The sequence below is a fragment of the Polypterus senegalus genome, unplaced genomic scaffold (genome assembly GCF_016835505.1).
Source record: "Polypterus senegalus isolate Bchr_013 unplaced genomic scaffold, ASM1683550v1 scaffold_2004, whole genome shotgun sequence".
Taxonomy (NCBI): Eukaryota; Metazoa; Chordata; class Cladistia; order Polypteriformes; family Polypteridae; genus Polypterus; species Polypterus senegalus.
Window position 1 is genome coordinate 35,624 of NW_024379946.1, and position 25,853 is coordinate 61,476.

The window sequence follows — 25,853 nt, forward strand, 5'->3', positions numbered from 1 at the left end:
TACAAGGAGAATAAAAAATATACTGCAAATGGAGTGTGTTGTGTGTATTTAATTTATACCAACCACTGAAGTTTTAGAGTTCTTCCATTACTTCTGATGTTTCCTTTACCTTGACAAAAAATTAAAAATGATTCAGTAAGGAATTAGATAAACGGTCACCTACCTTTAATTTTAATCTCCAAAGAAATCCCCACTTTAACTCCATACTGTTCAGCTGTACACCAGTACTGACCACTGTCACCCTCCTCCACATTGTTTATGTTCATAATAAAGGTTCTGTGGATGAAATCGTCTGTGAATGACATGTTCTCTCCAGCTGGTACACGACACAGGAGGACCATGAAGTCCCCTTACACCAGGATTTCAAGTGATCTTTGTATTCTTGATTATAATAACAATGGGGGTGACAGCTTCCCCTGCCTGCCCAATGATCAAAGAGGTATTTGTCCATAGATAGGATGAAGAAGCTGCAGACACAAAAGCAAGTTATTTTTCATGTTTGCGGGTGCTGGAATCTGATCAGGCAATGGTCGGCATTGCCACTTCCCAGAATCTATGAACCTATGAGTCCTGTATTCTAATAACATGTACGCACATTAATTACAGGTTGGACTAGTCCTGGAACACAGAAGAACTATTTAAGAAAGGGCAGAACAGGCTCTTTTTCCTTAGGAAACAGTGCTCCTTAATGTAGGAAATTACATCCTTCACACCTTCTACAACTCTGTGATGGCCAGTGTGATTTTCTACACTGAGGTGTGTTGGGCTGGTAACATCACATCAATAGAGACCCACCAGATCAACAGGCTAATTAAAGGGCAAGCTCGGTTATGAGATGCACTCCGGGTCCCCTGAAGGTTATAGCAAAAGAAAGAATTATAACAAAACTGAGCGCCATTATGAACAATGCTGCACATCCTCTCTCTAACACACTAACACTGAGGACTTTAAGCAAATTAATTATTCAGCAGAAGTGTGTCAAGAAATACAATGGAGGGCTCCTTTATACTAACAGCAATATGTCTGCATAATGCTTCACTGTGACAGCCAAGTCACAACTTTTCTTTCGATTTTTCTTGCTTTATAGTCATTCTGGTGTGTGTTCAGATAGGAAAGTGTGTATGTATGTATGTATGTATGTATGTATTTAAACAGGTCAGGTGAGGTCAGGTTGGGGAGCATGCACTGGTACAGTGCATTACCGCACCCACTACATGGCAAAACAGCTCAGGATCCTGGTTGGCAACCCCCAGGGCAGACATGTGGTTCAGTCCCACCTTCCGGAAGAATTCTCCGAAGAGACACAGTACCAAACCAGACCAGTCTTTGTCTCAGGTCACTGGATAGCATCCATGTCCCACAACAATACAGCAAGATAGGAAGCACTAGGACTCTAAAGACTTGGACCTTTGTCCTTTTATATAGACATTGGGACCTCCATGTCCCCCTTTCCAGTGACCTCATGAGCCTCCATGTTCTATCTATCTATCATATAGTGCCTTTCAAATCTATCTATCTATCTATCTATCTATCTATCTATCTATCTATCTATCTATCTATCTATCTATCTATCTATCTATCTATCTATCTACTTTCATCCTAGTGTTATAACATTATATTGTTATAATCAAAAAATATCAAATATTGGGAAGTGTATAAAAGAGTTAATTCACAAAGTTTGATGTGGAAGACTAGTTATTAACTTTAAAGCAAAAGAGCACTAGTAGTTAACTGGAGAAACCAGGTTACTAACATCTTACCATTGACCCTCAGCTCCATGTGTACTCCTTTAGATATTCCTTTCTTCTTAACAGAGCACCAGTAATCTCCAGAGTCCTCGATCTCTAATCCATTGACACTGATAGTGAAGAATGTCTGCTTAATATTGTCAGCGAGCGTCACCTTCTCTCTGTCTGACCACCTTATGGTATCACAGGAGCTCCATTCAGACCCCTTGCACCAGCTTTTTACTTGGTCTTTGTAATCCTTATTGTAATGGCACTGAAAGCTGACTGATCCACCCTTTTGAAAGTGGATTAATGATTTATTTGTCCACAGATAAGGAGAGGCTATAAATATGAAACAAAGTATGCTTTCATTAGATAGATAGATAGATAGATAGATAGATAGATAGATAGATAGATAGATAGATAGATAGATAGATAGATAGATAGATAGATAGATAGATAGATAGATGAAAGGCACTATATAATAGAGATAGATAGATAGATAGATAGATAGATAGATAGATAGATAGATAGATAGATAGATAGATAGATAGATACTTTATTAATCCCAAGGGGAAATTCACATAATCCAGCAGCAGTATACTGATACAAAGAAACAATATTAAATTAAATAGTAATAAAAATTAAAAAAATTAAAATAAAATTAATGTTAGCATTTACTCCCCCGGGTGGAATTGAAGAGTCGCATAGTGTGGGGGAGGAGCGATCTCCTCAGTCTGCCAGTGGAGCAGGACGGTGACAAAAGTCTGTCATACTGTAGACAGAGACATATATCAGTAAGTAAACAATATATAATATTTATCTATTTTCTAAGCCTGCTTTATCCTGAGCAGGGTTGTGAGGAAGCACATGGCACAAGGCAGGAGCAATCCCTGGAAAGGGTGTTAGTCTATCACAGGGTTAACACCACAGACACACACACAATCATTATAAGGTTTTGAATAGAATGTGGACCTATGGTGACCAATGCTGGACAACAGCAATCAACATTAAAAACATTAAAAACATCCATGAAAAAATCTCACATGTTGCATAATTCATAGGTGAAGCCATCTAACTGTATGCTCACAACATGTCAAATGCATGCATTTTTTGCCAAAATATTGTTAAATAAGTAACTTCAGAAAATGAAAGTACTCCGCAAACAGGATGCCTCTTCACACTAGTCTGTGCTTTTTATTTAAAGTCCCACCTGTCCCTGTCATTCATTTGTCAAATGAATTTTCAATTGAAAAGTGCGATTGCACTGCAAAAAAGTTTTGCAAAAAAGTTTCCTGTAAGCTGCCTTTGATAAAAATGTCAGCTAAACATATATAATAATAAATATATAACTTACCAAAAATCCTGAAGTCTATAGATGTCCCTTTTTTAACTCCTCTTTTCTCAACAGCACACCAATAGTATCCAGATTCTTTTATTTCCAGTTTACTCAGACTCACGGTGAAGACTCGCTCTTTCTTGTCGTCTCTGAGGGTCACGTTCCCTTTAGAACTTCGAGCACCCGACTGCACCAGAATTTCACAAGAGCTCCATTCCATGCCTCTACATAAGAATTTCATATGGTCTTCAAATTCAGGAGTATAGTAACACTGAATACTGACAGATCCTCCTTCTTGACCAGTGATAACTGTTTCATCCACCCACAAGTTAGATGGGCCTACCAACAATCAAGTAAACAAATTCAGCTCTTTATATTACTTTGAAAAATGTACATGAACTCATTTGAAATTATCTAAGATGTCCCAGCAATTGTTATATTTCAAAGGATACTGTTGTGGAAAATACTAACAAAAAAAGAAGAGTCTTGAGCTATTGTTACATATGAACTCTAAACATGGACCTTCTTTATTTACACCTACAAGTGGATTTACAGATTGTATTGTTAACACAGCATGGCAGACTGAAGAAATCTAAAAGAAAGCTTCCTTTGATCAGTTAGGTTAATTTACATATAACAACTAGGGAGTATTTCAAACAATTCAATCAGCATACAGATAAATGGTATGGCCCAGAAACCCACCTCTGCTTTTGAGTATTATGTAAAGTCCCCAAATAGTTAATCATTAAGAGTCATAGCTAATACCTGGCTAAAACGAAATAAGGTTTCTTATATGTATATGTAGCCAAAGGTGTGCTACTTTGATCTTTGAGGCTTATTCCATAAACATTATTATATTTAAAATGGGTTGCCATAAATAAATATAGCTGAAGCAATGCAAACCATCTGACATGGAGAAAACACTACTATAAACTAAGAAACCTGACAGGGAAATGTGAAGAGACACGTTGAAGCAATTGAGGCTATTAAAAAAGTGCTGAGGTGCTCCCTGTTTCGTGATGTCAATACTGTATATGGTCAGGGGCTACTGTCTGCAAATTAGAGTTTCCCAATGTGAGCGAAGAATGAATCCCATGTTAAGCAAATGCATGTTCTTATTTTGGAAACAATGAACGTGAGAAAAATGTGAACAACTGGCAACTACAATGGACATTAGATCTCACCTGTGGATGGGTAGAAGACATCACTCCTGCTTGTACCTAGGAAACATGCCTCCTGCACTCTCTTGAAGCAAGCCAGAGCTGCCTAAAGGTACTGCACACCTGTACTATTGTGAGTGTGTAGCCGATATTTAAAGAAGCCTAGTGTATCCTTTCTTTAGTGTTATTTTTTTTTTTTTCATCATAGAATTTCCACCGTACCACTAGGAATATATATACTGCTCAAAAGAATTAAAGGAACACTTTTTAATCAGAGTATAGCATAAAGTCAATTAAATTTATGGGATATTAATCTGGTCAGTTAAGTAGCAGAGGGGGTTGTTAATCAGTTTCAGCTGCTGTGGTGTTAATGAAATTAACAACAGATGCACTAGAGGGGCAACAATGAGATGACCCCCAAAACAGGAATGGTTTAACAGGTGGAGGCCACTGACATTTTTCCCTCCTCATCTTTTCTGACTGTTTCTTCACTAGTTTTGCATTTGGCTACAGTCAGTGTCACTACTGGTAGCATGAGGCGATACCTGGACCCTACAGAGGTTGCACAGGTAGTCCAACTTCTCCAGGATGGCACATCAATACGTGTCATTGCCAGAAGGTTTGCTGTGTCTCCCTGCACAGTCTCAAGGGCATGGAGGAGATTCTAGGAGACAAGCAGTTACTCTAGGAAAGCTGGAGAGGGCCATAGAAGGTCCATAACCCATCAGCAGGACCAGTATCTGCTCATTTGGGCAAGGAGGAACAGGATGAGCACTGCCAGAGCCCTGCAAAATGACCTCCAGCAGGCCACTGGTGTGAATGTCTCTGACCAAACAACCAGAAAGACTTCATGAGGGTGACCTGAGGGCCCCATGTCCTCTAATGGGCCCTGAGCTCACTGCCCAGCAGCATGCAGCTCGATTGGCATTCGCCATAGAATACCAGAATTGGCAGATGCACCACTGGTGCCCTGTGCTTTTTACAGATGAGAGCAGGTTCACCCTGAGCACGTGACAGAAGTGAAAGGGTCTGGAGAAGCCATGGAGAACATTATGCTGCCTGTAACATCATTCAGCATGAGCAGTTTGGTGGTGGGTTAATGATTGTCTGGGGAGGCATATCCATGGAGGGTCACACAGACCGCTACAGGCTTGACAAAGGCACCTTGGCTGCCATTAGGTATCAGGATGAAATCCTTGGACCCATTGTCAGACCCTATGCTGGTACAGTGGCTCCTGGTACACGACAATTCCTGGCCTCATGTGGTGAGAGTATGCAGGCAGTTCCTGGAGGATGAAGGAATTGATACCATTGACTGGCCACCACACTTTCTTGACCTAAATCCAATAGAACACCTTTGGGACATTATGTTTTGGTCCATCCAATGCCACCAGGTTGCACCTCAGACTGTCCAGGAGCTCAGTGATGCCCTGGTCCAGATCTGGGAGGAGATCCCCCACAACACCATCTGTCATCTCATTAGAAGCATGCACCGATGTTGTCAGGCATGTATACAAGAACACAGGGGCCATACAAAGTGCTGCGTACAATTTTGAGTTGCTGAAATTAAATTTTGGCAAAATGGACTAGCCTGGCACATAATTTTTTCACTCTGATTTTTGGGGCGTCTTTGAATTCAGGGCTCTGTAGGTTGATCATTTTCATTTCCATCAAACGATGTGGCATCCTTTTGTTCCTAACACATTACCCAGTCTATATCAGTATAGATATCCAGGAGGATTTCTTTTTCCCATTGAGATCTGATGTGTTTTCAAAGTGTTCCTTTAATTTTTTTGAGCAGTTTATATATATATCCTGGGGAAAGCCAAGTCTCAGTCTGGTGGATGGTTGAGCGAAGCCAGGGATTGGGATGCCACCAGATCAGCCATATGGAGAAGGTCAGCTGCAGATAGGGGGACTCCCCTGGTGCCTAGCCTGGATGGGAGAAGCAGGGGAGTCGCCAGTATAAAGAAGGCACCGGGCTTTGTTTTTAAAAGGACTGCTTCCAGCCATTGTTTATAGCCTAATTTTTATAGATTTGTTTATGGGATTTTAACTTCCACCCTTTCACTGGTTTTATTGGATTATTCATTAATTTGAACACTTTGTTTTGACTGTTTTTTAATAAAAGCACTTTGCACATTTTTGCACCATCTCCTTGTTTCGTGATGTCCTCACTGATCAGCTCATCCGGTTACATTACTGACGGTGTCGGGTTCAAGAGTCCCCAGAAGTCAGATAGGAGTATGGAGCAGAACCCGCATCGTCACAGTGTGACTGAAGAAAAGCCAGCTGTCCATCCATGGTGTGTAGGCAGAGGGGACAACACAAAGTGAGGCAAGACCTGTCCATGTCCTTGTTGTTCTTGCATGGTGTTTCCCACGGCCCTTAATAACGGGGAAGTTTGCAGAGGCTTGTTAGGGTTTATCAAACTGTCTGCCCTTTGTTTTGATCTTAAACAATTAAAACACCTTTCTGTATGAGGATCCAAACCTACACATCCTGTGTGGTGTCTATCGCCGTTGACTGAGCCTTTGTTCCTGTGTTCGTTATAGTACTATAGCAAATATGCACAGTGGTCAAGAAATTTGTGACAACACCTTCACTATATTTCTGAGTAGGAGTAATGTTCCAATTAACTCAGTGGAATAATTTACTGTGTGGGAGCCGTAGATACATTTGGTGACAGAGATGACATTTTTCTTACTTAACTCCTTTGAGTTATACTTCCATACAAAATCTGTGTAGCCGCTGGTGCATAAGGTGAAGTTAAGCACGGATAAAATGCGTGTCAAAGAAATCTCACAGTCCAAAATTTCATTTTGAAAATATTTAGTGAAAGTTAAAAGCAAATAATCCACACAAGAATAAAAGAAAAAATAGTTACACACGTAGAATAAAAGGCAAAAAAAGGGAAACATGTATCTTCTATAATCTTAGCTTTTCTTAAGAAACTTTAGTTATTTCTGTACTTAAAAGTTCTTTACTTCTTTCTATACTTAAAGGTTCTTAATTTCTTCTTCTGTACACCTTAAGAAAGGGGTGCCCACACTTTTTCGGCTTGCGAGCTACTTTTAAAATGACCAGGTCAAAATGATATACCTACAATAAAAATTATATATATATTGTATATATAATAATAAAAGGCAAAGCCCTCACTGACTTACTCACTGACTGACTCATCACTAATTCTCCAACTTCCCGTGTAGGTAGAAGGCTGAAATTTGGCAGGCCCATTCCTTACAGCTTACTTACAACAATTAAGCAGGTTTCATTTCGAAATTCTATGCGTAATGGTAAACAACGTCCGCCATGTTGAACTTTCTTATTTACGGCCCCATCTTTACTGAAATTTGGTACACGAGTTCCCAAGCGTTAACTGAATCCTACTTACGTACATTTATCGTCCATAGCCTGCAGCTCGGTCACCGTGTGAGGCGGCCTTGGTCCCCATCCCAAGCGCCTCACGTTGTTGGCTGCCTGCCTATATAAGACCGTCCGTCGCTCCAGTCTCTACATTCCCTTCCTTGCTTCGCCACGGATTCACGTCTCCCTACTGATAAGTACAGCCTTTTTGTTTAATCCACGGCTTCTCCGCTGTTTTATTGTTTGTTTATTACGATTATAGTTATTGTGTAGGTATTTTACACTTACTTTACATTGCTCAGGTACCCATTTCCTTTATCATTCCAATCGTACCCCCATTAACATGTCTATCGAGGTGATCACCATCGATCAAAGAACTGTCACTTGTCGAGTGGTTTCCATGCCCGGAGATACCACCTGCCTTTTCCATTCTCTTTGTTACATATTGCACGGCCATATCAGGCTCACTCTTGATATCCGGAGGAACATTGTGTCTTATGTATTGAATGACTGGGACAGGTTCAAGGTGTGGACTGATGACGGTACAGGAGATAATTAGACTACACAGGAGCACTAGAAGAGTGAAATGCTGAAGCCCTTCACCTATGGTTCTGCATGTGAGTTGATGGCTGCCGCTGAATTGTCCGGTTGTCGCTTTCAAGTGTACCGAAATAGCCAAATATTTTACACCTTTTGACAACTGCCAATGCCTCTTAAACATCTTACATTCACAGGTGACAATTTCAGTAGTGGACACTTTGATGTTTATGAATGTTTAAACTCTCAAAAGCTGGATGTGATTTTATCAATGAAACCGGGTGTGTGTACAACGCTTGACAGATGCGAATGTCACTTCAACACAACAAATCCTGCAAATACTGTCGTAATTGAAACAAACCATGAAACTCCAACCGATTATGACAGCAGCAATCCAAACTGTGAGATTTGAGACAAGATTACTGTTCACATGGCCAACTGTACATTACATGCTCAAGAGTAAACTCAGCTCACAGCTTGGTCATATTACAACCAGAGGGCCGAACTCAGAATGTTTTAGACAAAGAGATCCTTAACAAATAATTATTGGCATATTTTCCCTCATTTTAAAAAGGTTAAATTTTCTTCTTAATAAAATTTTAATGCAGTACTTCACCGCTGCGCAGCGCCGTATTTTGCTAGTATATATATATATATATATGTATAAATATATATATACTAGCCATGTGCGCCCAACTACGTTGCACGTGTTAAAGTTGTCTGTGAAGGGCTCCCTATTTAAAAGCGGCTGCCAGTCGTGAACTGGGCCCTTCGCACAGCATTCTGATTTTTTATAATGGAAACAAAATTACAAAAGAAAACCCTTGGACATTGATTCGATAGGAACGGCCTACTCTGAATCACTGTCCGAATAGTAATTATGTGGTGGTGTAGGAGCATTTCTGCTTCTGTCCGTTCACAGTCCATCTCTTTTTCACGACTCTGTCGTTTCCTCTCATGATGTCTTCTCAACCTTTCTCCAATCTCGCAGCTTGCTTTGTGGCAATCCAACGAGTAAGGCAATATACACGGAGCAATGGTTATAAAAGGGGGACACATAGGTATCCAGGCTCTTTAAAGAATAAATAGGAATCACTTCACTGACATGTGAGAAAGCCACGGTACAACTATGAGACGCGCAGCACTCGCCGGCTACAACGTAACAATAATAATTTCCAGAACGTGCTGTTACGTTGTCATTCATTTTACCCACTGTCTTTCTTTCATTCATATGTTACGTAGGCACATACCTTTTATCTTCGGCAATCTCATTCTCTAACCAGGCCTCAGGAGCTAACCAGCGTAACACTGTCCACCACCCCTTTCGTTATTCCGGCACATTGTTGACATCCGTGAGTATCAACAACGTACTAAACTGGAAGGTGGTCTACGCATGCGTGGAATTCGTGGACAAACAAAGATCAAGATCTAAATGAAGATCTCTTTAGTTAATTTAAAGCACAACAATTTGTTTAGTTTGAATGTCTGTGTTTTGAGGTGTGACTGGAGTACTACAGTCTTCAGTAGTATAAGCCTGGAGGAGATTCTTAATGCAATGCCTATGTTTTAGCTGTCTCTCTACTGCCATCTAGTGCTTCTTCTTCTAATTCATTCACGGACAAACAAAGTTCAAGATCCAAGTGAAGATTATATATATATATATATACTAAGTATACTTTATACATAAAATGTATGTTGTCGTACCTTGCATAACTGAATAACCTTCATGGCACAATAACATAATAATAATAAATAATAATTCAATACATTTATGGTCACAACAGTATTTGGATTTAATAATCGTCATGTGGGAAAAGGATGCTTCGCATAAATAAGTAGAGCTGAATAATGCAGTCAGGGAGCTTTTGAATTCAGCTGAGTAAAAAATGACAGCTGTCCGATTAACTGCGATTTTAGTTCCCTCTCCTTTCTCAGATCACTTTTTGGAAGGACGTCAGTTTCGTAGTTTTTATGAACAGTTCGTGCCTTTCCACATTTTCTTCTTTGGAATAACAATGATAGATTGACAGATCAGACAAAGTCACTTCGATTGTGACATTGTCAGAAAAAAATCCTCTTCCAATTCCACATCCAGCCCATACCCTCCTCAAACATTTTTTTTAAATCCCTTCTTTAGTCGATATAAATTGGAAGGCTAACTAGATCACAGCCGGAGTTTTGCAGTAGCTCGTGCGTTTGATCGTGCGTGCGGGATGACCAGTGAGTTAGAAGAAAAGAGATCTCAGACTGGCCGCCCTGTATGTCAATCAAGTGGCAAATGCCATAGGGAGGATATATGATAGACTAATGTTTAAAAAAAATTTTTTTGGATGCAATGAGATCTACCTGTACCAACTTGGCGATCTACCGGTCGATCGCGTTTGATGCATTGGGCATCCCTACCTTAAGCGTACGGTATAGTACTTAAATAAGCAAGTTTTCTTTACGTCACTTCACACATTCTAAGAGCCCATAGGCCATCAAGCACGGTCACGTGCACAAGCACGTCATGAGCAGAAACACAGTTAAAACCGTATACCTCTATACCTTACACAAGACAAGGTTAGACACTAACTGAACTTTAATGTTTACTAAAAGCTGTTAGAAATAGCAAGAATAAACCAATACAATTCTATTCACGGGGGTTATAGGAACCTCCCATAGATTATGCATTGTCATCTAGTAAAATATTCATGAATCTTATAGAACTAGGAAAATGGCTCTTATAACCTACATTAGTTAACACAATATTCAATCATTGTAAGAGTGTTGTAATAGGTAATACTGTACTATGATGGAGTGAGCAAGAAATGACAGACAATACAAAAATACATGATATTGTAACTACCAATTCTGTCATTTAACACCTGAATGAAAATGATTTCAGCTTCCTCAGCCATGTATTTACAGTGCACTTCAAGAAGAATATGTTGTTCTGACAAAGTCTGGTGACTGGATTTCTTCTGAAGAAGGAAATCCCTGTCACTGAAACGAAGGCATGACTTTAAAGACAGGAACATAGACATCGTCGATCAGCTCCATGGCAGTCTAATTGAGCTCATCACAGAGAATCAATGCATGTCATTCAGAATAATGAGTCGGTCCAGGTAGCAGTACATCATCGTCTGCACACAAGTAAAATGAAGTTGCACCTCTATGGGGATTTTCAGACTTTTAGAATGGTGGCCAAATTTATTAAGATTGAGTTTCACAGAAATTTTAAAAAAAGGTATTTAGGTTTTATTTAGTAATTATCTATTCACATACAGTATGTCTGTAGAGCCTGCAACTTATAAATGTCAAAAATACCAATAAGAAAAGGCAGTAGTACTTGTAGTAGTCCTTTCAGAGCACAGTGACATCCTAATCAGCCAGTATACTATCAGGGAGATGCTGGAAAGGATATGGCATTACGAATGGATAAAGAGTGAGAAGAAGACCCATGCCAGCAATGACACTACATCTCTGCATGCCTTGTAGCACAAGAGCAGGAGAAAAGTGTGACCGAATGGGAGAAAAACTAGATAGCCAGAATGATGGGCAACTGGCCAACTCAAACTAATGGAGCTTTCAGGACCTTCAAAACACGACTTGGCATCATTTTGAAGAAATGAGGTGGGTAGGATTAATGAGGTTCCTTTGGCTGGATGGCCTGTTCTCATCATACATTTTCTAAAGTTCTAAGTATGACAGGCAGACTAGAAGCTGCTAGCTACACCTTTATCATAAAACACATCACTCAGCTCCTTCAAACTACTCTAAATGCCATCATATACATGAATAAGTATAATGTATAAATAAAGATTAAGGTTAGATAGACCCTTCTTTGGCATTGGGGTGCAACACATTGTGCCATATAATGAGAAGTCAGTGCATGTTGCCTTTTGAAAAGTACAGACTGGTAGGGGGAACACCATGAGTCTCCAGTTTGATAATTAATAACACATCGTGTCGGACTGTAAAGATTTGAATCCGTGCCTCTGATTATTGTGACTACCTCATTTAAAAACAAATCCGAGTACACCAGAAGAAGCTCTAGCCTGATGTCTGCATAACATAAATGGCTTCAGTAAGCTGACCCTGGAAGTGACGATGAGGCTCGGATTTTACGTGGCCTTGAGGGTGGATGGCTGACCCAAGAACTCCTTTTTATAACAGCTGTTATTACCCAAAGGTGATGTTCTGCTCTCAGTATAAAACCAGAAAGGCTCAGAACAGTGGCATCATTGTCCTGCATTCTGTTCAGTGTCTACCCAAAGCAAATGCTCACCCTTTGTATGAAAATCCGCCTGAGGGCCATTACTCTCATCAGAAGGCATAGTGTTCTTAACAAATGTTTCATCTCAAAAATTTTTACATTTCACAGAAATGTAATTACCTTTTCTAATATGCTGTACAAAAGAAAATGACAGTCAATACAAATGTTTGTTAACCTCCTAATTATTAACTCTTTGAGGGCTGAATATATTTTCCAAAGATCTCAGTTTCCTGAAATTGTTTCATGCATACAGTAAATCAACATAAAACGTCTCTTACTGTGAATGCTGTAGTTGATATCGATGTCTGTTCACGGTTTCTGGCAGCAACAGTTGCGTGGGGCCAGTGGTAGCAGTCGCAGTGCAATACAATCCGGTTTGTACCTCGTGTCATCGTAAGTGGTAGTCCTCCCTGGTGAATGTTGCTGTAAACGCATCAGCTACACAAACGTGTTCAGCACCACGATCAGCTGATGCTGGTAGCTCAGTTTTCGTTTTCGATCTCTAACTCCAGTTCATTTGCATCAAAATCGGAGTTCAACGATAGTATGCAAAACATCATCCACAGAGAATTTTGCTTCACCCATTCGCTTTGGTCTCTCGCCAGATCTCTTTGCTACTCATACACGTGCAGGGAATCAAGGTCAGATCACTGAAGCTAACTTTCCTTCTAGCAAAGAGAATCAAACTAAAAAAGAACAGTGAGTTTAGTCGCAGTTTAGAGCTGATTTCCGTCCTCCACCCCTGAATTTCGACAAAACTCAACATCCGCCCTGAAAGAGTTAATCCAGAGCATCTCTCGGACATAGAACTCTATGCAAAAATGGTTGATTTTAAGTAGTACCCTGGTTAACTGATTTTGACGCGATATGAAAATAACAATCAGGACATTATTCTGCTGCCATCGTGTGAATGAAGTAACATCATACTACAAAGAAGAAATGAATTTTTCTGTGTATTCTGCCAATCTATGGTAACGAGTGGAGCCTCTAACAAAAAATCACAATGGTGTATAAACAACAAGCTGTAAATCCAGTTTTAGAACAAACTGAAACTGAACCATTAGTGATGACAGAGTGAATTGGTCATTAGATGTCGACATGGGCAGGGAATAGGAGGCATATGGCACTGTACGGCCGAACTGCTGAGATATGCCTGGTGAATTCAGTCCCATCAAGGATCACTGAGGCACAGTAGGTGTGTGGCAAACAGACAGAATGACTGCGATCAAGTAGAAGGACATGAAAGACGTCAGCCACCTAAGCACTGCTCATCAACTGTCAAAGTTTGCGTCAGGACAAATATGGACGTCAATAAGCCTTGCTCTGTGTTGGCTTACAAAAATCAAGGGGTGAGTTGATCATGTGATTCAGGCACAAACATGTGCAAGCAATAAAAATGATCATAAGAAGAACGTGCTAAGAAACACACTCGTACTGCTCTTATTGTTTCTGTTACGCGTAATAACATTTTTTTCTTGTTAAAAAAAAGAAATTCACCGCTTTTGCCTCGTTTTTCCAGCGTTAAACATAATGCTAAGGAGGCTACAAACTCTGTTTGCAGCATTTTCACCAAAATGTTTTCTTTGTGTTGCTTTAAATGTGGCAAAGTAGATTTCTCATAGCATTTGGAGCAAATTTTCAATTACTATTAACAGGATGACACCTTTATCCAAGATGGCTTACAATAATTGATTTTGTTTCTTTTGTTTTGACTAATTAGAACACAGGCGGGTGAAGTGACTTGCTCAGGGTCACACAGTGTCAGTAGCAGGATCTGACCATAACAACCTCAGGGTCTGAAGTCCAAAGCCTTTAACCACTACACCACACTACCTATACATTTTCAGCAACCAAGGCTGCAAAATCCTTACTTAAAGTACATGAAACATCATTAAATCAACCGATGTCATCCTGCTCTGCCACAATAAACTCGTACCTGTGACTTTCAGCCGCAGGAAGGCCCCATCTTCACTGATCTTGATGCCACACCAGTACGGGCCTGAATCTGCCTTTGTCAGACCACTCAAAGACACAACGAACACACTGCGGTCTTTATCATCTTGTATGGATATTCTGGTGTCACCTTTCTCTGGAGAATCACTTTGTTTTATAATTTTACAGGAGTGCCATTGCCATCCTTTGCACCAATATTTCACATGTCCTTTATCGTTGGGATTGTAGTGACACGGGATACTGAGTGACCCTCCTACCCAGCCAGACACTTCATTTTCTGTCTTCAGACAGTGAGTGACTGCAAACAAAGCACACATTTGAAAGAAGTCAATTTCTCAATAATATACAAGACCTAAACTCTTAAAATATTGCCTAACTTTAAAACTAAATAACAGTTTTTTAAACACATATAACAGTTTGTATTTTCAGCATGGACTTTATATTTTCAGGCTGACTTTGTATTATCAGAAATTCAAGACATTTTTCTGTTTGATTTCCCATAACATACAAAGTACATATATATTATTGTTATATTATACATACATACATACAGTACATTTAAAAACATACAAAAACAGAGGATTTCCTGATATTGCCTATTTTTGTATATTTGTCTTATTGATTGTCATCAGATCTTTAAGCAAAATGTAGCATTAGACAAAAGGAACCAGAAAAAACGTAACATCATAAGGTGTTGTGGAAAAGAGAATGGAGGTAAAATTGGACGCCATCATTAAAAATCCCCTCCATCCCCTCCAGGAGGCGCTCTGTGAGAGCACTTCTAGTCTCAGGCTCATTCCACCACAGTGTGCTAAGATGTGCCTCTGGGGGTCTTTTCTGCCCACTGCTTTGCTGCAGTAGAACACTTCCAACTGATTCACTTCTCAAGTTTATTTATTTATTTATCAATTGATTGATTCTCTGTATTATCTGTACTGTTAGTTTGTATCTTTCTTTCTGTTTCTGGTGCTTTATGCATCTTAATTTCTCCATGAGATTGATAAAGGTAATCTATCCTAATCTAATCTAATCTATTTAAGTAATACATTCATCCAACACCTGCATTGCTCTATAAAAGTGAATTGCCCCTTAGTTAATTGTCAAACAGCCGACCGGTAATAATTAGACTCCGCTGATTGAACACGGCCAGGCTTGAATACAGCCCAGCTGAGCCTCACGTATTGAGCCTTTCCACGAGAGTGAAGTCGTCAGATCTCAGATCTCTTTATGTGTGCTGTGGTGTACAACCACTATTGAGAAAAGATGGTCCCTTGATCTTAGTGACAACATTTCACCTGACTTCCTATAGAAATAGTCTGCTCCTGGATTATGTGAATTTTCCCTTGGGATTAATAAAGTATCTATCTATCTATCTAGTCAGAATTTATTGTCTACGTAGATCCTCATGCTGACCTTATTAAACACATAAGAGCCTGACTTGCCCTCCTTATCATTTACATATAAGTACGCTTAAGCTGCATTTAGTCACACACAAGTTTGGATTTCATTCTTAGTGCATCTCTTTTTGGACAACAATCAAACAGTCCTTTATTTTATATAGTGTAATTAATTACTGTCCCCTCAACGGATGTTTTACAAAGTTTAAATACTCTGTCAGTTCTACAGTTGATGATTTTGGGTTATGTCATAAAAAATGAAATTCAAGCAAAATTAATTTCAGAAATGTAAAACATTTGAATGTAATTATGTTATCAGTGTTCATTTCTCTTCTTTCTTTATTCATACTAGTCATTTATCTACTGTGCATCCATTTTCCATTTTGCATATGAAGTTCACAGTTAAGGAATATGCATCTACTGAGCCTGCCTTTAGGTTTAGTATGCTCATTATCAGTGTTTTAATAAATCATAGTAATACATAAAGTGCATTACTCTATAATAGGTGATTAGTAATTTTAAAATCCTACACATTAACATAAACCACAGGTTACAGCCATGGTATACCCAAACAGTGCTATTTTAACTGCTTTCACAGCATTAGTAACTGACTGGAAAAAATGCAAGTGTTACATTCTATAACAATTAAAATGACTGGAGCTCCTTTATACCAACAGCAACAGGCCTCTCTGGGACTGGCACTGCCAAGTCAGAAGTTTTTTTTTATTATTTTTCTTCCTTTGTAGTCATTCTGGTCTGTGTTCAGCTCGTAATGTGTGTGTCTGTAAATACATATCAGTCTATCCATGCATTCATTTATTTAAAGAGCTTTGGTAAAAAGCAAAATATCCCCCTGGGAGCAAATAAAGATCTATCTATCTATCTATCTATCTATCTATCTATCTATCTATCTATCTATCTATCTGTCATATAGTGCCTTTTCTATCTATCTATCTGTCATATAGTGCCTTTTCTATCTATCTATCTATCTATCTATCTATCTATCTATCTATCTATCTATCTGTCATATAGTGCCTTTTCTATCTATCTATCTATCTATCTATCTATCTATCTATCTATCTATCTATCTATCTATCTGTCATATAGTGCCTTTTCTATCTATCTATCTATCTATCTATCTATCTATCTATCTATCTATCTATCATTATGAATAGAAAACCTCATAAAACATCCAATAGACACAGAAGATACACAGTGATGCATTTCTGCCACATGTCTTTGAAAATAATAGACACTGATACCCAAAACTGATAGCCAACTGAAAAATGCTATATAAAATAATAATTAGCTACAAATTAACAATAATATATTCATTTTAAATATATCACAAACGCTTATGCATATCTTTTTTGCCTTTTTATACTTGAATGTTTTCTTTGCATATATACTACCGTGACACTGCAGTTGCACCTTCAATTAAGTATCTATCTACTGTATCTATTATATAGTTCCTTTACTATTTATCGATTATATTGTTTTTTCTTATCTATCTATCTATCTATCATATATTGCTTTTTCTTATCTCTCTCTCTCCAGTATCTTATATAGTACTTTTATCATCTTTTTGTCAATACAGCCTTTCAAATCTATCAATATGTAAGTAAAAACTATTTTTGCATAGATACAGCTTGTGGCACTAAGTTAAAGATCTTACATGATTTTAAATAAAATACACACACATAAACTAAGTTAAGCGCTGAATCAAGGAGCACAACACAATTAATTTGGTATTAAATGTTTATGATTTGTCAGTAAAACAGTCACCTAAAGTATATTAGAGGAATGTAATTAGAAAAAAATGGTGTCAAAATTCAAGGTAGTTAAAAATTTAAAATCTTTTTTACCTGTCCAGGCAGTTAGAAGAAGAATGTGAACGCACCGCATTGTGAGTTTATTGCCGTTTGTGTAAAAACACCTTTGGTTGCATAGCTTTAATTAAGGCCTACATCTGGCGCTCATCACAGGTCTGTGGTTTCCTGTTTTCCGAACAACTCAAGTCTAGTCGTGACAAGAAGATTTTTGCCTAAAAGTTATTTTTAACTTCAAAATTGAATATAAAAATGAAATTCTGTTACTTTCCTACTGCTTCCTATTTGAGGTTTTCCCAGTATATTATTTATCCTTAAATACAGTCTACATATGATCTAAAGCGATGCATTATTGTCAGTACATTATGCTGAGCTGCAGTGACATATCACCATCAGCTACAGAAAGTCTGCTTTATCACAGCCGCCCTCCAGTTCAGTCCTGGATCTCCACACCCCACACCATTCATTCATCCCATAGTTTAATTAGCTGTGTTTTTATATCTTCTCTTATTTTGCACTCAGAAAAGTGCATTAGTGTTAAACTTACATTTATAAGAAATGAAGAAGAAATGTTCTTTAAGATGCTTACCTAAGTTATTTTCTTTTAATTCATTTTTTCTGTGGTGTTTTCCCTCTTAATTTTATCTAAATACTAAAAATTAATGACAACCACAACAGAGCAATTTTACCCAATTGTATGCTTATTAGTATATAATGACATAAATAACCAGAAGACTAAAAAGAAGAAAATCCTAAAAAGTAAAAAAAAAAAGAAATCCTTATGCATCTGTATTCCTGCTTCATTCAGTAATAATAAATTCTAGTAATAATAATTAATTGCAATTATATTTCACTTTTCTTGCAATTCAAAGAGCTTTACATAGACAGAGGGTAGCCACTTCACCCACCATTAATGTACAGTACCTACCCACCTGGATGATGCGACGGCAGCCATGTTTGCACCAGTATGCTCACCACACATTAGCTATTAGGTGGTGAAGGGGTATGAGAGCAAGTAGAGAGGGGTGGGATGATTAGGGGGGCAGTATGATCAAGCCATGTTGGGCAACTTACGTAGCTAGGACAATTGGACAAACCCTACTGTTTTTGAAAGATGCCCAGGGATCTTTATGACCACATGAGTAAGGGCCTCAGTTTTATATCTCATCGGAAGGATGGCACCATTTTTACAGCACAGTGTCCCTGTCACCACACTGGGGCATTGGGATCCACACACAGACCACAGGCTTCACCAAAACCTCTTCAAGCAGCAACCCAAGCTTTTCCTAGCTGATCTCCCATCCAAGTACTGCCCAGGCCTGAATATGCTTTGCTTCAGGAGGATGATCTGTTCTGCACTGCAGGTAGTATTGTAATTTTGGATTGATACATAAAAGTCAAACTGGGTAGTAATAGCTTGCCTAATTAATATAGGAGTCCAACTAAAGATGAAATTGGTTGGGATGAAAACCAATAGTAGCAATGAATGAAACAGGCAAGCTGCAAATTTTCAAACATTTTCATGAAATTGACACAAAATTTGGAAGACACAAAACTCCATGAGGAGTTTTTTAGGATTTCAAAAGTTTTGCTTTTTGGTGTAAAATAAGGGATTGTACTTCATAAAGCCTTGTTAACAGATTCAAGTTTACTTGTATTCCTTTGTGACAGCTGCACAAGGCATGTAATCCACACCAAAATGGTAAAATCGATTGTATTTATCACTGAGGAGGAATGGAAAATATTTTATTAGAAATGTGAACTTGCTGCATATTATCCATATGAAAATACATTAAAATACACCTTTGTGCACGTTACTGTGCTTTCTCCACAGGAAAAAGTAGGATACTGAAGGTCACTGCTACCAGAAAGCTATTATCTAGAAACTGCCTTGTCCAAGCCGAGGATATGCACACTTGCAGTGTTTTTTTTTGTTTCACTACAGATGTTTATTTAAACACTAGATAGATAGATAGATAGATAGATAGATAGATAGATATGAAGGGCACTATATAAGAGATAGATAGATAGATAGATAGATAGATAGATAGATAGATAGATAGATAGATAGATAGATAGATAGATAGATAGATAGATAGATAGATACTTTATTAATCCCAAGGAAATTCACATAATCCAGCAGCAGTATACTGATACAAAGAAACAATATTAAATAGTAATAAAAATGAAAAAAATGAAAATAAAATTTATGTTAGCATTTACTCCCCCGGATGGAATTGAAGAGTCGCATAGTGTGGGGTCTTCTCAGTCTGTCACTGAAGCTACTCCTCTGCCTGGAGATGACACTGTTCAGTGGATGCAGTGGATTCTTCATGATTGACAGGAGTTTGCTTAGTGCCCGTCACTCTGCCACAGATGTTAAACTGTCCAACTTTACTCCTACAATAGAGCCTGCCTTCTTAACAAGTTTGTCCAGGCGTGAGGCGTCTTTCATCTTTATGCTGCCACCCCAGCACACCACCACATAGAAGAGGGCACTCCACAACCATCTGGTAGAACATCTGCAGCATCTTACTGCAGATGTTGAAGGATGCCAACCTTCTCAGAAAGTATAGTCTGCTCTGTCCTCTCTTACACAGAACATCAGTATTGGCAGTCCAGTCCAATTTATCATTAAAGCTGCACTCCCAGATATTTAAAGGTCTGCACCCTCTGCACAGTCACCTCTGATGATCACAGGGTCCATGAGGGGCCTAGGCCTCCTAAAATCCACCACCAGCTCCTTGGTCTTGCTGGTGTTAAGATGTAAGTGGTTTGAGTCGCACCATTTAACAAAGTCTTTGATTAGCTTCCTGTACTCCTCCTCCTGCCCACTCCTGATGCAGCCCACAATAGCAGTGTCATCAGCGAACTTTTGCACGTGGCTGGACTCCGAGTCATATTGGAAGTCTGATGTATATAGATTGAACAGGACCGGAGAAAGTACATGATAGAAATGATAGGCAGACACAAGAGGAAGCAATCCTTCCATACAGGACCTAAATGGATTTTGTTCTTGTGAAAACGGCTTGAATTTCTGGAACTGAAAGACAATTTATTTTGCCATTTTTTTGTGAAGTGAAACAGGAAGTTGCTCTGCAAATTTTATTTGCACAAATCATTTCACTCATCACTAGTCAGCAGCCACAGGGAACTTCAGGACTGAATCTGAGCACTACTGCTGTAGATCATCAAACTAAGAAACTCATTTTTACACTAGGATAATAAAACCAACATCATAGTTCTGAGTCCAGGAGGTGATGAACCTTAGAGTATATACTGTGTACATTTTTCTGTCTGCTCTGCAAGACTTACATCCGTCTGGACAAAGCTGGCAGCACTGTGAGGATTATGTTTTTTGATTTCACCAGTGCTTTCAATACCATCCTGCCATCCCTGTTAAGGGGTAAGCTCAGGGACAGGTGGATGAGGCTATGGTGTCCTGGATGATGGACTATTTATCGGGCAGATTGAAGATTGTGAGACTGAAGGATGAAGTTTCGGAAGTGAGCGAAACACGAGAGCACCACAAGGAAAAATCCTGTTAACATTTCTGCCCACCTTGTACACCACAGACTATAAATATAACGCCAGGTCATGTCACCTGCAGAAATTCTCTGATGATTCTACATTAATGGTGCGTATTGCTAAGGGAGATGAGACAGAGTTGGGTGGACAACCTTGAATCTTGGTACAAAGAGAATCGTCTACATCTTCACATCAGCAAAACCAAGGAACACAATATCGATTTCTGTCGCACCACACAGCCTCTATGCCTGTTCACTATTCAATGGTTGAATGAGGAGATGGTCCACTCCTACAAGTACTAGGAACTCCACATCAATTTCAGGCTCCGGTAACACAGAATCACTATATAAGCAAGGTCAGAGCAGGCTCTTTTTTCTTAGACGACTGCGCTTCTTTACTGTGGGTAGTGACATCCTTCACAGGTTCTACAACTCTTGGATGGTCAGTACAATTTTCCTACACACGGTGAGCTGACCGGCGATTTCAGTTCAAGAGAGGATCACCAAATAAACAAGCTGCTTAAGAAGGCAGGCTCAGTTATGGGATGTACCGTAAAGGTAGTAGAGAAGGAGAGAGTGAAAAGAAAATCAATAGCTGTTGTCTAATGCTATACACATGTGCAATGCTGCAAATCCTCTCTCTGACCAACTAACACTAAGGACTTTCAGCCAATGAATTAATAAGCACAAGTGTCAGAAAACGTGACTGGGGTTCCTTCATACCAATGGCAATACACATGTATCATGCCACACTCTGACTGTGACTTTTCTTTTCCATCTTCAGCCAAGTCAAACGTTTCCTTTCTTTTTAGTCATTCTGGTGTGTATTTGTTGTTTATCATAACATAACAATATACGTTTATTTATTTATCTATTTCTTGAGCTTCTGTAAAATTGAAATTTTCCCTCTGGGAATTAAATAAAGTTAGGTCAGGTTGGGGAGCATGCACAGGCACTGGTACAGCACACCCACCACGCGATAAAACAGCTTGGGATTCCGGTTGGCAACCCCCCAAGCAGAAACACGGTTCAGTCCCACCCCCACGGAAATGAACATCTATCTGCCGCAGTCAGGTGTTACGTGGGCATCCCCTTACCCTGGTCCAGCCACTGGGGTCCTCAACAACAAGGATCCTGTGAGCCAGATCACCCTCGGGGAGTCGTGCCACATGGCCATAGTGCCATAATTAACTCTCCCTCACAATGCAGGTAATGTGCCTCATTCGGGACTCCATGAGCAACTGCTCATTCGACACAAAGTCAAACCCAAGGATTCTCGAAGAGACACAGTACCAAAGGGCTCCAGTCTTCATCTCAGGTAACTGGATAGCATCCGAGTGCTGCATCCATATAGCAAGACAGGAAGCACCAGGACTCTAAAGACTTTGACCTTTGTCCTTTTGCATAGATATAGGGAGCGCCACATACTCCTTTCCAGCGACCGCATGACCCCACATGATCTCCGAATCTGTCTACTGAATTCATAGGAAGAGTCACCAGAGACATGAATGTCTCTGTCAAGTTAAGTAAATCTCTCGACAAGGTTGACACTCGCTCCGCAGACAGACACACTGCTGATGGCTGTGCCTATAAGGTCATTAAAGGCCTGGATCTTTGGTTTTTATCAGGACACTCGCAAGCTCAGACACTAAGACTCCTCACTCAGTCTCTCAAGAGACCCGATCAGAGCCTCCTTTGACTCAGTGAAGATCAGAGCATCGTCGGCAAAGTCAACGTCAGTGAATCTTTCTTAGCCAACAGATGCCCCACAGCCGCTGGACCTTGCCCAACACCCAATCCATACAAGCATTGAACAGGGTAGGAGCAAAAACAGACCCCCGAATGAACCCCAGAATCAACTGGGAAAAAGGGAGAGGTTCTGCCTCCTCTCTGCACAGCACTCACAGTACCAGTGTACAGACTGGCTATGATATCCAGCAACCTTGAGGGGATCCCACAATGTCTCAGGATGTCTAAAAAATGAATGGATCATGGATACTGATGCTCTCTATCCAATATACACTCACCTAAAGGATTATTAGGAAGACCTGTTCAATTTCTCATTAATGCAATTATCTAATCAACCAATCACATGACAGTTGCTTCAATGCATTAAGGGGTGTGGTCCTGGTCAAGACAATCTCCTGAACTCCAAACTGAATGTCAGAATGGGAAAGAAAGGTGATTTAAGCAATTTTGAGCGTGGCATGGTTGTTGGTGCCAGACGGGCCGGTCTGAGTATTTCACAATCTGCTCAGTTACTGGGATTTTCACACACAACCATTTCTAGGGTTTACAAAGAATGGTGTGAAAAGGGAAAAACATCCAGTATGCGGCAGTCCTGTGGGCGAAAATGCCTTGTTGATGCTAGAGGTCAGAGGAGAATGGGCCGACTGATTCAAGCTGATAGAAGAGCAACTTTGGCTGAAATAACCACTCGTTACAACCGAGGTATGCAGCAAAGCATTTGTGAAGCCACAACACGCACAACCTTGAGGCGGATGGGCTACAACAGCAGAAGACCCCACCGGGTACCACTCATCTCCACTACAAATAGGAAAAAAGAGGCTACAATTTGCACGAGCTCACCAAAATTGGACAGTTGAAGACTGGAAAAATGTTGACTGGTCTGATGAGTCTCGATTTCTGTTGAGACATTCAAATGGTAGAGTCAGAATTTGGCGTAAACAGAATGAGAACATGGATCCATCATGCCTTGTTACCACTGTGCAGGCTGGTGGTGGTGGTGTAATGGCGTGGGGGATGTTTTCTTGGCACACTTTAGGCCCCTTAGTGCCAATTAAGCATCGTTTAAATGCCACGGGCTACCTGAGCATTGTTTCTGACCATGTCTATCCCTTCATGACCACCATGTACCCATCCTCTGATGGCTACTTCCGCAGGATAATGCACCATGTCACAAAGCTCGAATCATTTCAAATTGGTTTCTTGAACATGACAATGAGTTCACTGTACTAAAATGGCCCCACAGTCACCAGATCTCAACCCAATAGAGCATCTTTGGGATGTGGTGGGAGTGGGAGTTCGTGCCCTGGATGTGCATCCAACAAATCTCCATCAACTGCAAGATGCTATCCTATTAATATGGGCCAACATTTCTAAAGAATGCTTTCAGCACCTTGTTGAATCAATGCCACGTAGAATTAAGGCAGTTCTGAAGGCGAAAGGCGGTCAAACACCGTATTAGTATGGTGGTCCTAATAATCCTTTAGGTGAGTGTAGTGCCCTCCCTAACAATCTTTCCTATCTATCATAAAGAATATATCTTGATATATGTAACTTAAAAAATGACACTAGAGGTTGTAGATGCCACACAGGCTGGACGAGCATCCCAGCCAGGAAAGGAAGAAGACCTGGAAGGAAGGACAAGAAAGGGTGGACGGATAGCCCATTAAAAAGAAAAGAAGTTGATGGAGGTTTTTTATTCCTCCAACATGCTAGATGGCAGTAGCCTCGGAGGTCGGTGCACAGTAGGGAGCCAACAGGGCATGCTGGGATATTTAGTCTGGCAGAGCAGCCCTGTTGGGGTCACTGGGTGCCACGAGAGGATGCTGTAGGGAGACAAGCTCCCTATTATGGACTTCCATGCTTTCACTGGGCAGTCACCCTGGCACCAGAAGTACTCCTGGGTCTGTAATAAAAGGGGCCGCACTCCCTTATTCAGGTGAGTTGGAGCTGGGAGGTGGAGAGGCAACACTTGACTGGAGGAGGGCAGTGCGGTGGTGAGAAAATTATTGTGAAGAGAATAATCTGTGTTTTTGTGTGTATTTTGATATATTTGAGAGGTGTTGGTTAATAAATCAACCTTTATTTGAAACTGGGACTGCACTTCTGTTACCAACCTCAGCCCTAGGGGAACCTGGGCAGAAACAAGCCACTGTTGCTACAGGGTGTAGCCACTGCGATATGGTGCAAAAGTATAAAAGAAGCAGTCACAAGTCCCAGACCATACTTCTGTTTTCTTCTTTATTCTCCTTTACCCAGTAATATATAAACGCTTCAATCTCTGCCTAGATCAACATGACAATCAGTGAAACAATGGTGTAAGCCAATTTCCTCTGCATAACCAATAGTGCAAACACATTCACTTTGGTTCAACAATAGTATTGTGGCCAGCTATCAAAAAGTACTTGTTTAGAAACCAATGTTCCCAGAACTTGTTAATTTTCAAAGGAAGCAGACAGTTCTGTATCACCACATTGTGTGTAGATGAGATACTAAATCAAAGCAGTCTGACTACTCAAAGCAGGTGACTCTTTAGCACGACAGGTAAATATTTATATCCTGTAGATGGCCATCAACAATAACCTGTAGCAGAATTTTCCAGAAATGTTGCCTTTTCTTTAAAACACTGGTTTATAGCCCATTACACTAAGCAACACACAGAAATGTAATTTTCTTTAAAACACTGAATTCTAGTCCGTTACACTTGCGTGTTCATGTTGGGGTTTGGGCTTGATGATGCCTGGGTTTCCTTCACAAGGTAAACAGAAATCATTGCGTCATCACGCCATGTGGTAGGCAGAAGTGGCTAGAAGTTATCCTAAAGCCTCTTGACGGGCCAGACACCCTCACCCTATGGGCCAGTGACATTCAAAAAACCCACAGTGATGCCTTTAGTGTCAGGTTCAGACTTTACAGAGACAACTCATTGTGTGAAAATCAAACTAAGGATATTTTTGTGATGAGTTTGTGTGTGTTGGTGCCTTTACAATGAGGACTCTGATTTATATCCTAAG

The 25,853-nt window shown here is 39.9% G+C and overlaps 1 protein-coding gene across 1 annotated transcript; it reads right to left on the reverse strand.

Moving 5' to 3' along the window:
- Positions 1-363: 363 nt before the first annotated feature.
- Positions 364-17,642, reverse strand: LOC120520057 (polymeric immunoglobulin receptor-like). Its single transcript, XM_039742702.1, has 5 exons — positions 17,603-17,642; positions 14,324-14,638; positions 3,085-3,405; positions 1,761-2,069; positions 364-467 (listed from the first exon to the last, which is right to left on the reverse strand). The coding sequence occupies exons 1-5, from the start codon at positions 17,640-17,642 to the stop codon at positions 364-366; spliced, it is 1,089 nt and encodes a 362-aa protein (XP_039598636.1).
- Positions 17,643-25,853: the final 8,211 nt, after the last annotated feature.

Coding starts and splice junctions, on each gene's coding strand:
- LOC120520057 (XM_039742702.1), bottom strand. CDS start 17,642: ATGCGGTGCGTTCACATTCTTCTTCTAACTGCCTGGACAG. Junction 14,639..17,602: donor TCTTCTAACTGCCTGGACAG/GTAAAAAAGATT, acceptor CTTTGTTTGCAG/TCACTCACTGTCTGAAGACA. Junction 468..1,760: donor CATGGAGCTGAGGGTCAATG/GTAAGATGTTAG, acceptor TTGTGTCTGCAG/CTTCTTCATCCTATCTATGG.